Consider the following 12,866-nt stretch of genomic DNA (forward strand, 5'->3'; position numbering starts at 1 on the left):
AACAGGAGGTACATGTCAACATAGTGATTACAGATAGTGTTTGCCTAGGTTTCAGCTGGATTTCTGTGTTAAATTTACAACCCATCTGAGAGACAGTTGAAAGCAGCTGTAGTGCAGCTTTAATCTTTTAACAGTTTTCTCTTTGTAATTAAGCAAAAAGGTGTCTGAAGGCTCTGGCATCAATGTGTTGACAGATCTCATCACTTAGTACTCTACCTAGAAGATCACCAACAGTATTCTCCTCCCAGAGAGATCATCAGGCAAGCGGTTACAAGGGTTCATCAGAGGGTTAACAGTTCATGAAGTCAGGCTGAAAATCAAGCTGAACACCACCAGACATCTGAATTATATTTGTTCCAACCACAAGTATAAATACTGATAGTTAACCACAAGAGGAAAAATGAACTCTTCAGTATTCCCCAGCTCCTGCTCTCCAGATTCTGAAATTCCAAGTTACTTTCTCCATTTGAGAAATATGTAAATGCAATATTACAGAAACAAAATCAAAGTAGAGGCAAGTGGATACAAATTTCCTTCTTCCGTGTTTTTTTGTTAAAAAGAAATTCTGGAGAATAAATATTAACTACAATAATTAAAATAAAATCATATTTTGTACTGCATGTAAAAGCTAGAAAACTATCATAAGAATGACGTTCTTACTTGAAGTTAAATGTATGTTTGTATATTGGGCATTACAAAATATACTGTCTCTAAATAATACCAGGTAATTACAGTAATTTTAATGTGTGCATACAGTAAGTATAGACTGATTAATTTACCATAATATGTATATTCATGGCAAAATGCAAAAAGAATGGGCATTTTGTTGTCAAAATTTAAAAAGACATCTAATATTATATGAACATAAAGTATAGATCTAGCTACATTTTACTAAGTTAAAATAAAAGAAACAATGTTTTTTGGTTCTTTAGAATGGAGTAATGTTATAAAACACTGGACTGAATATTCAGCTCAAACAATCTGTAACCAGTCTTAATTGAACAGCAATAATTCCTGGCACACAGGAAGGTTCACTAATGTGTTAATTTTATGAGACTCTTTTACAGCCACTGTGGGGGTTGTGCTGGGGACTATAGCTAACCAATCAAATTTAAGCATGGACAGTAAACACTGTAGGTTATCAACAGAGTGTAGGTAACACAGAAGAGATATGGAATATCAGAAACCATGTGGTTCTTCAATGGACAAGAGACCCAGTGAGACACAGACAACAGATGCTTGGTGGGAAAAAAATAATTTCATTGGTTCCATCTGTGAAAGACAGAATGAGAGTCAGAAAATTAGAACTGTAGTATTTCCATTTCATGGCGATCAAGCAGTATATCCATAATATCTTAATATCAACAGTAACTGTTACATTTCATTATCAATGTAGGCTGTTTTGCTGTATGATGTTACAGCACACCTTATATACTGTATGTGAAGTATGTTTGATAGAAGTCTCAATAGTCCTTTAACCTAAAAAGAACATTTAGATACAATAAATAAGAACAACAAAGAGTCGTTAGGCTTAATTCTAGTAGAAGTTACTGTGTGTTTTGGATTCTGGAAGTTTTGCAGGGTTAAAAGAGAAAGCTTTGCTGCTGTCTGATTTTAGTGGTACCAACTGTAGACCCACCTACAGTACGTAACTCATCTGTTACATGCATAAAGTGTCAAGCAAAAAGCCAATATAAAAATTGTAAAAACAGTTAAAAAAAGAACAATGATTAAATTGACAGACCTCTTTACAATTGTTAATCATTAAAAAATAGATCATTATAACCCAGTCATTTTTGACAAGGCAGTAATAATTTATTTACCTTGTCAACCTGGTACAGTATGAAAAGATTAATCAAACTGAACAATGATTATGTGAAATATTAAGATGATTAAAACATTTATAAAAAACATAGTATGTTTTCAATTGCTTACTTTCATAAAACTGTGACAGAAAAAAACACATTGAGTATATTAAGTACAGATGCATATTATGTATTGTTTACTCAGCATGTTCCAAGCATAATGCAATATTTTGATTTATATTTCACTTCAAGAGAAAAAGTACAATAGGTTTTTGAAAATGAAACCGCATCAGACCACAGCTTGAAGGAGCATCGGAAAACAAGCCCGATCCTAACTACATAAGCAGGCATTTTTCAAGAGAGTTGACAGGCATGTGAAAGGCTGCTTTATTACCTTTGTCTATAGTAATAATTCATTGAACACTCATCTATTCTCTGAATGACAGAAAGACTATTAGCTAGTGGGTTCCAGGCCAGCAGTTACCATGTCAGATGGTAAATACTCAAGTATTTTATTTGCACATGCAGTATGGAGCTTATTCTTTTTGTTTGAATGTTTCAGGGAAGGGAGGCAGAGTGGTGCACTGGTTAGCATTACTGCCTCACAGTGCTTGGGTCCTGGTTCGATTTCAGACTTAAGGTGCTATCTGTTTGGAGTTTGTATGTTCTCCCTGGATTCATGTGGGTTTCCTCTGGGTTCTTCCACTTTCTCCCACAGTCCAAAGACATACTGATGGGTTAATAAGCTTCTGGGAAAATTGGCCCCAGTGTAACTGTGTGTTTTTGTGTCTGTGTCTGCGTATGCCCTGTGACGGACTGGTGACCCATTTAGGGTGTATCCTGCCTTGTGCCTGTTGCTTAATGGAATAGGCTCTGGCTCCTCCACAACCCTGTGTTGGATAATGAAGTTAGAAAATGGATGGATGGATCTTCAAGGAAGTTTATTATTCAGTGCAAAGGATACATTTTCTTTTTTTCATTTTTGTCTATCATTTCATTGAGATAAACACTGTCAGGAACACATTTGTTTAGGTTTGTTGGAGAACAAGTACTTATTTTTAAGACTGGAAATTGGGAATCACTATACTAAATTACAAATGTATTCTTCTATTATCCAGATGAAATAAACCCTAAAAACTAGTCTGCAAATAGAGCATTGGAAATTAAAACAACAGTTAAAGGTGATCTAAAAAACATCATATTGGATTGTACTGCTGCCCAGATGCTGTATTCATTACTGCCTTTAAACATTATTGCATGTTTTATAATATTTTTGTTTTCCTTTCTATGATAACTACAGTATTTTAATTTGATTCTTTTAGCCTGTTCTTCAGAGACCGTGACCTGTGGATAACATTCAGGAAAATTCTTTAGCTTTAAAACTGCTGGTAGTCAATATCTTACATGGTGTTTTCAACTACTTTTCCTTTAAAAACATTTCAGATTCATCATGGTTATGGAAGAAAAAGAGTTTACTTTATGGGTTATAACTTAAAATATAAATATGTTCTACAGTTTATCATACAGTTTACACTTTGTGCACTTTGTATAATGTAAAGATGCTGGACTGAACTGCAACTGTGAAAGGTCAAATACTGAGATCTGGATTATTAACCATGTGAATAATCGGGAACACAGTAACATTTTTATTCTGAAAAACCACCCATTTCATTTTGTTGTAAATCTTGAAATATTTTATTTAACTTCAGATTTCAATTTGGAAGAAGTACCCTTATTATGTTTTATGTTTGCTATTTATTACATATTAAGGGCTTTCCAGAATATTGCATTGATTTACCACAATTTTCTGTAATAATCATATAAGGTATCTTGAATATTTGTGCTGAATCAGCAGCAGTGAAAACCTGCAGGAAAAACATCTTGGACAGGTGCCGAGAGTTTCAGAAAAAGCACTGGTCTGTTCCAGCTTACTGATAAATACAGCTTAAAATAAAACACTTTGATGAAATAATATAAGTGGCAAGTCCCACATAAAGAAAAACAACTAGCAACACTCATGCAAAGGTCTTCTCTTGTAGGTGATCATTACATAGGAGCACAAGGTTTACTTTCAATAGTAACATTTAAATCTCACTGCTAAACACAAATTACAGAATTAATATTGATAGACAGAGAAGACTTTATTGATCCCGAAGGGAAATTGAGGTGTTACAGCAGCCCAGCCCAAGACAAGCAAAAACAGACATCAGAACAGACAAAAAATTAAAATACGTACAGTAATACAAAATAAATATACAATAAATAGGTGCGTGCAAAATATGCTCATAGTCACTGTAAAACAACAAAATATGTGCAAAATGTGCATAGGTATATATAGATTGAGTGTCCAAAAAGTACAATAGTGCAACATGCTGTCCATATATGAGCAGATGAAGGGCTAACAGTCCTAGCCTAGGGCAGTGTTATACAGTACACAATATAATATACTGTACAATATTGTACACACAATGTCATATACTGTAGCATAATTTTAAGCTTGAGGCTTTTAGAAGTTCAGTTTTCTGTCAGTAGCAATGAAAGTATTTCAGTAATTAAGGTATCAATTGTTAACATAATAATGTATGTATTCAATTTGTTCCCACAATTAGGTCACTATGCACTTCACTCACTCATGTAGCTTCCATATTTGTCCAGGTACAGTATATCACCAATGTCTATAAATAACGTTGTTCATATAGTAATCATTAGTATTTTACAGTAAGATTCTTAAGAACCTTAAATTTACTAAGCTTGTCACACTTGCTTTGACCTTCAGACAAATTATGCAGGAACTTTTAACACACTAGTTTTTCAAAGCGCTTCCATGGAGTAACACTTCCCATTCTTCCTAATTGTTCACTCTGTCTTAAGATGTTCCCTGCTGACAGAGGTTCCAGGAAAACATTATGTGGTGTATCTTTTGTTCTAAAGCCTGTTCTTCCCCTAAGGCTAGAAAAAACGAGAGCTGTCCGTTTGGCCCATGTACCTTTGTTTTGTTTTCAGTAGCTAGTAAGAACATAGGAATCTAATTATATTTATTTAGCTAACATTTGGGTGAAGTGTTCCTGTGGTTGTTGTCAACAGTTTATCATTGCAGAACACTGTAGAAATTGATCATCAAATGTTTCTTTTAATTGACTTAGCAGTCAAAAGGGACCTTAGTAATTTATTATGAATGCAAGATTATTTCAAAGGAAGATGAAAATCACATATTTATATATTTTAAATATATTGCCATTATTAAATTAATTCTAAAACTTCAGTTCCCTAAAACTGCATTATATCATGCAGCCTCTGTGACAGCTATTATTTGATTCAATGTAACTGTTTTGCTTTGTGTTACTAAGGTATGGTTGCTACAAAAGAACAGCCGGTAATACCTTTTCTGGACTGAGTGATGAGCCTGATCATTTAAAGATATGAATGGTTGTTGACATATACCACCGCTCTTGTACAGCAAACTCTTACAGTATAACCACAATATTCTATTTGCCTGTTTATGCTTACAAGAATATTATTATTAATAATAATAATATCTATAGCAATAGATATAATTAGATTTTCAGGATGCTATGTTGAAGAACTAAAATAACAACTTTAATTAAAGCACCTGGGAGAGAAATGCTTACGTGGGGCAGTTGGGGACTGGCAGGAGAAAGGTGAGACACAGCCAGATGATCTCCAGCAGAAAAACAAAAACCCACTCTGGCCAGTACAGGACAATATCTCTTATTGGTCTCCACCAGCAGCCCTGTCCAAACAATTAATGCACTCATCTTAAAAACTTTTAGATTACAGACTTTTTTTCCAAAATACAGTTTGTAATTCATTTTCCTACTATGACAGCTGACGAGAGCAACTACCGTACCTTCTCTCCTTTTCCAACTTTCTTTTATCCTGTATACTGCATGATAGTGGGAGTAGCTCATACATTATTTACGATGTCTGTCAGTGACCGGACAACTGTTGCTGTGAAAGAACAATTGATGTCTTGGCCTAGATAAAAGAAATTCTATTCTCAAAGAAAGTTTTTAAATAGTTTTGTGTAAAAGATTTTAGATTAAAATACTCTTTTGTCGGCTGTCGATTTTCAAAATAATACACAAAATACAGATGGACATACTGTACTGTATGAAGATGACACAGTTCAAGTAGGTAGCTGCGTCAGCATGCGTAGGCTGCAAAGAAACAAGCAATAGGTTTATTCCATGCTGAAAAGAGAAGAAAAGAAACACGTTTTGGCTGTGGATCCTTCTCCAAGTCACTCAAAGAAGGCTCCACAGCTGAAACGTTGTATTTCTTTTCTTCTCTTTCCAGCATGGAATAAACCTTTACTTGTTTATATGAAGATGACACTCTTTAGATTCATTTGATTCAGATTTCACAAAAAATAGAAATAATGATTTCTACTACTTTAATTCTAAAATTTGTTAATACAGTATTTTGAAGTACAACATTAATTGATTTACAAACATGAAATAGTTCACAGGCAAAACACAGAAACACAATGTCAGCAGCATCAACTATAAAAAAGGTTAACTAGTTTCTCCGTAAGTAGTGATAGGGAGTCTAAAGAGGCATACTTACCTCACCTTCAGAGGCATGTTTTTTAGCACAGAATGTCTCCATCAAGGCCAATACGAAGTATGTAAAGCCAAGACGTTGAAGGACCCCAGGAATCCTGGCCCAAGACCAAGAAACTAGAAAGAAAAGGCTGGGTTATTTTGAGAGATACTGAATTTGAACATTTTCAACGGGAAATACAGCTTTGTTGATCTGAGAATATGGACATTTATGGACTATTTCTGGTTATTGCTTTCTTCATCTAGATAAATTATCTTGATTTCTCTCCCCATATACTGGAATTTCCCAAGTGAATTTGACATTTTGTAGGTTTATTTGTTTACTATGCTTTTTGAAGTAGTTTGTGAATGACTGCAGCAGTGCTCTTGCAGTGACTGAAGTGTTATGCAATATAGTACCATAGAAAGAACTTTAAGCTATGGTATAGAGAATTATTTGTATAGTATAGAGAAGGTTCTATGGTTTAATCAGAAATATTGCTTCAATACTAATTTCACTGATAACCAAAGATCATGGTAATTGATTCCCATAGATCTCAAGTGGATGATTCAGAAATTTACAGCATATGAGCAATATTGATTAAATCTTCTATTTTAGTGTGAGAATAATGATTTTTATTTATGATGTATGAGACATTCCCCAGCTTCCTATGAATGATCTGCTGCTCTGTGACAAGACGGAGCAGGAAGCCAAATGGTCAGGTGACTCTTTAAGAAGCAGGAAGAGGCAGCTTCCAGGGTCAGTCAGTGAGTAAAATGTTTGTCATCTGGAGGACAAAAAGACTGAGGAGAGATTGTTTTTGTGAACTGTTTTGTTTCGAGGCTGGTAGGAGTTTCAGTTGCTTAAGTTAGGGACTTGTAGTGTGTGCAGGAGCTTAATGAAGAGCTTGCATTTCTGTTTTGGTGTTTGGTGGTGGTTTTTGAAATTCTCTACACTGTAAATAAAGGCACTAAGTTGTTTGCCCCGGACCTGCCTCTTGACAATATGTTTTGATAAACAAAGTTGAAAGGGTGGCTGTAGTATAACTAGGAACAATTCAATGCCATACAGAATCATTTTTTTCTGAAATTCATTGTTAATGAAGGACCCATTAATACTTTTATCTTGTGCTATGTTATTGATTTATTATTCAAATTTAAGAAATCACACTTAAATCTTTACTTTAAGTCTTCTGCAGAACATTTAATCGAACATAAGAAAAACTTGCTTTATATACTGTAATGCTTCTGGGAAAGCAGAAAGTAGAAGACTAGACTATTCCTTGAGTGGTCTAATGCCAACATTAATATTAAATCCACTTTATCAATAATTAATTACCTCTAGCATATTCTATATAAAATGCTGTGATATTATTTTTCATTAGTCTTTCATAATCCACAATAATCATTCAAAAACATTCTGTTCTGGAGTACCTTTTGTTGTAAATGAAAAGACCTTCTGGATATGCCATGCACTGTCAGGGATATGTCAGTATGTCATGTACTTGTATAACTACTAAATTTTGTTGTCATGTATTTATATCTACCCTAATGAAAACCTACTTAACCTATGCATCTCACAATAAATAATCAATTTCAGGGATTTTAGGAGTTTAATTCTGACTTTCCAAACTTCTGGCAAAGGCACTTTGAAATAGTATTTCAGGAACAGAAAGAAATGAATTGTCTTATGTTTTACATAAAGATTCAATACAAATGCTACAGACATGGGGTCCCAGGAGTTCTCTCAAAGACAACTACTGTATGTGCTTTCAGCCTTTTCATCTATAAAACATACTTGAGCTTTATCTATAAAACTACCTGAGATTATTGGCACAATTTTGGGGGGATTCCTTTAATGTCTTTGTATAAGAGTGTATGACAAATAAACAGAATTGAGATTAGTGGTTAGTGCTCTGGACTCCTAACTGGCTAGGTGTGGGTTCATGTCCCTGCTCTGGACACTGCTTTTGTACCATTGAACACCATACCTTAACTCAGTTGCTTCAGTCAAACCTGCTATATTAACATTAACAAGTACAAGTCTTGCTGAGAGATAACCCTCTCGTGGATTAGTGTCCTATCAAGGTTAGAATTATTAGTCCGCTTATTGTTATGGAAATCAGGATAAGATCTGGCCTGAGGTAGTCTGAGCCTTGAAGTATGGACTTTACCTCCTTTGTTTTACACTTTAGTTTGTTAGTGAAAATCCAATGAAAAATAAAGAGCTCACTAAAATTAGGGTGTGCTTTGTCTTAACAAGGATTCAACCAATGCTGTGCCAATATATATATACTGTAGATAGTGCATCAGTCAGTTTAAGTGTATAATTTGTACACATTATGCATAATGAATGATCTCAGGAAAACCAAAGCAACCAAAAAAGAACATATCAAACAACAGAATTGTTAAAATTCCATTAAATAAAGTAACTGCCTGTGGGCAGCTTTCACCAGCTCCACTGTACATATCATATAATTGCTGCTTTCACTAGTGTCATGCGCCTCAGTTCATTAGCAACACAGACACTCCTCTGACACTTTTTTTAATCAGCTGCCAGAATTCTTCACTGTAGCCATGTCCCCTTCAAACATACACTTCTCACACTGACAGGAGAGCAAACCTCCTGTTGTGTTATTGTCATTTTATGAGAAAAGTCTTTTCAAAAAAGACCAGATGTTACTTGTTTTGCTAGCTTCGCTGGCAAACACTGATATTGCATAAAATGGGCTCACTACATTACACCCATTAATTTGGACAAGCCATTTATGATGACTAAGACTAACAAATGTACTGCCTTTGAACGAAGTATATACTGTTGATGTCTCTTGTCACAAGTTTTAAAGTGGATTTCGCTTTCTGTTATGTTCTTTTTACTAAGGATATATTGTATTGTTATATTCCTGGAAGACTGATTGGTTGACAGTTTTATGACCAAAACAATAACAAATAAAAAATAAAATACAATTGTAAATAAAAAAAGACAAATTGAAATGCTTATAACACAAGATAATTCCTAATGTCATGAAAAGTTTAGGTGTTATGTCATCTGTTAATCTGTCAAAAAGCACTTCTGGTGTATCTGTTAAAGAAATGAAATTGTACTGTATCTCTGTGTAGAAAAACACTTTTGATGTGCTTATCATTTCAATATACCATTTCAAGGTTGAGAATATATATGTTTTTTTTCAATTGCAAAGGTTAAGCAAATTAACCTGGTGACCTACTGTACACTTTCAGCACCAGTCTAAAAACACAGCAAAAAGCACAATGATTAAAACAGGAAGGGAAAAGCCTGTTTTAATCAGATGTGATTTTGTAACAAAGAACCTGAACACATTATGTGAGGAATCTACGAATTCCAGGATATAAAGAGTGTATCATGGTGAATGTCTGTCATTTGAGAGTGTGAACAAGTATGTCAGCAGAAGATTAATCATGTCTTGTACGATTTTTCTCTTGAAAAAAACGAATGTGGAGAACTATCATGGCTTCCCAAGGAGATTGATGGTAATCTGCACATTAGTTAATTGAAAACCTCTTTGCAGAACAGATCGCCATGAAACAACACATACTCCATCATTGATCCTGACAATTCAAATAAAAAAGTAAAGGTCTTTTTTTTGCTTAAGTACAGGAAGGAGCTATGTGAATATCTAATGAATTGTACTATGAGCGGGCAATTGCACATTAGAGAGGAAGCTGGATTTGTGCAGATGTTGGCTTTTTCTATCAATTACCTCTCATTTTTTATTTCTTCTCACTGTTCCAAAATATTATTAAAAAATGAATGTGTGTGAGAATGCAAATTATATACACATCGAATTAAGCTTATTATACAGTATATCAAGAGTGGTACTGTTTATTTCCAGATTGGTAATTTCATAAAGCTGCTCTCACATATTTTGTTGTTGAAATCACGTGTTTAATAATTCCATAACCATGACCACCTTGACTAAGCAGATAATTAACAATTTAAAGCTCAGAAAGTTTTTTTGTATTTACTGTAGATTGTGGTTACTTTCCTAATGAACAATGTGCTGGACAAATACCAGTACTCTTTGTGTTAATGATGCATTACAAGCTTATGCTTTTAAAACCATTTACCATTTTGCATATACATAATGCAAAATGCTAAAGGCTTCATATGATATTTTATTGGAATAAGCAGTTCACAGTCAAAGCAATAACCATCAGTTGGTACTATGTCAAGGTACTGTATGGCAATACATGGGAGATCAAAAACAATACCTTATTTATTTAACTCATTCTACTGTATACAGTAGTACTATGTACAGTAGTATGTAACAGGGATCATTTCATAAGCCTATAGTGACATAACCTCTTTGGACATCCAGTAGGTTGAACTGTTCAGTGACTGGAGGTTGGCATTTTGGTAGAATTCACTTCTGCTGAAGGGTACATTTTGAGGCTTGAAGATGAATCCAAATCCTGGCTGGGGAAGAGCTGTGCATATCACGTATCTCAGAGGATAACCATTATTAAAACCCTGGGAAATAACTATTCAAAATGGCAATGCATATTTACATTGAACTCATCCTACTTTTAAATGTGCAAGCTGAGAATATCCTTTTCTAAAAAAAGCATGATTTCAGTATACAAATCTAAAAGCATTTTTTCACAATACAAAATCAGGATTTGTTCATTTTTTTTAAATGTATCTGACAAAACTCAAAAGCCAGTTTTAAGTGGTGAATACTGTGAAAAAGATAGCATTTTTTTAAGTTCTCATTCAATTATGTGCATGTCCATTATGCCTTACAGCTGGCCCTCTGTAACCATATCTTATATAATTATCCATTAACTAGGGGTTGTTTTTGATAAATCTGTCCTTTATAAAAGTCCCTAGATATGATTTTTACCCCTAAAAGTATCATAATATTTTTGATAACTTAATTACTAAGCCATCCTTTCAGGAAAGAGCAATCCAATCATGGCAGACTAAAATGCACCACAGTGGGCCACTATCTCTATGTCATACTGTATGCTGATAACTCACAGCATTCCAGGAAGGCCTTCACAGGGCTTCTTATATTTAACCCTAACAGGTTTCAGAAAACTACACATAAAATACACAGGTGTGTATCCTACAAATTCCCATCACTGTAAATACTGTGTAGTGGTTTGATGATCTCAGGGACATAATTAGTGTAGGAATTAGGTTTTGAGTAAGACTTCCAGAAAATATTGGAAACCTGCTGAAAGTGTGTTCTATATTAAGGCTTTTTCTTTCCCTTTCTCTCAAAATGGTAAAAATTGAAACAGAGCTTTCAAAATGTAATAATTTTTTCTACAAATGTAGGTAGTCCAGTGGGTAAAATTAGGCTTCTCCCACATATGTTGTTTAATTTCTCTCTCCAGGGTGCTGTAATTTCACGTCAACATTATTGTAACTTCCAGGATGATGTACATTCACTTACATTTTTCTCCCTAGAGAGAACATCATTACTACACACAGTAAAAGTAGATCATATACAGTTTACATGTACATTCCTATCCATTGGATGAATCTGTAACATATAATACTATAGGGATATTTGCACAAAGGTAAACAAGTCTGCAGCTGTTACTATACCGTACTGTATACATTAAATTTTCTCTTCTTTAGATGATTCTCAGTATGACAGCACTCAGTGAATAAATTACATCATCAGTTACATCGATGAGCAGTAATAATAATAAAAAAACTATTTTATATAGAGCCTTTAAAGGTTCTCAAAACACTTTATAGAATGACAACAACAAAAAGATATGCACAATGAGAGGAGACAGGGGGTACTGAATACAGTAGGAGCAAAGGGGCAAATAACAGAACCAGTTAAGTAAAGGCCCTTCTAAAGAAAAAGGTTTTGAGTTTATTTTTGAAAGAGTTTAGGGAAGGTGATTCCTTATATCCTTAGGGATAGAGTTCCAGATCTTTGGGGCATGACAGGAGAAGGCCCTGTCACCCCTAGAGTATAGACAGGCTTGGGGGACAGTTAGGAGACGAGAATAAGAGGAGCGAAGGTTGCAAGATGGGGAGTAGGGTGATAATAGATCAGACAGGTCTATTAGCATTGGTGTCAATGTGCCAAGCCATGCAGAGTCTTGTAGGTGAGCATGAGGATTCTGAAGTCTGTTACAGTATGGGCACATCGTTAATTAACAATTAACATTCCATGCCGACCTGCTATTTAAACCCATCTCAGTCCACACCTCTGCGCTTGGTATTGTACAGTCTCCTCTGAACTACTGTAAATCTCTTAGTGACTACTTTGGATACCGACTCTGCCTAGCCCTTTTGGAATCGTTCGCCTCCTCCATTTTCCTAACAAGACAGACCTGCACAGGGTTCTCCTTTTAGTCTTGTAACGAAGTCGACACAAAACCTGACAGGAAGCCAGTGCAAAGACTCCAGCATAGGAGTAATGTGATCACTTGCACTAGACCTAGTCAGGATTCTGGCTGCCGAATTTATGCATTTGTGTTAGAAAAGAAT

The 12,866-nt window shown here is 34.7% G+C and overlaps 1 protein-coding gene across 1 annotated transcript in view; it reads right to left on the minus strand.

Annotated features, from left to right (window-relative positions):
- The window catches only part of LOC148834972 (heparan-alpha-glucosaminide N-acetyltransferase), a 107,118-nt gene that overhangs the window by 24,549 nt on the left and 69,703 nt on the right, over positions 1 to 12,866 (minus strand). Inside the window, exons 9-10 of the mRNA XM_088915786.1 lie at positions 6,393 to 6,505; positions 5,435 to 5,556 (exon numbers count right to left, since the gene is read on the minus strand). Coding sequence (XP_088771912.1) covers positions 5,435 to 5,556; positions 6,393 to 6,505 — 235 coding nt within the window. The remainder of the gene's footprint in view (positions 1 to 5,434; positions 5,557 to 6,392; positions 6,506 to 12,866) is intronic.

Source organism: Atractosteus spatula, chromosome 5 (assembly GCF_055471065.1).
Source record: "Atractosteus spatula isolate fAtrSpa1 chromosome 5, fAtrSpa1.hap1, whole genome shotgun sequence".
In the NCBI taxonomy this organism is placed as follows: domain Eukaryota; kingdom Metazoa; phylum Chordata; class Actinopteri; order Semionotiformes; family Lepisosteidae; genus Atractosteus; species Atractosteus spatula.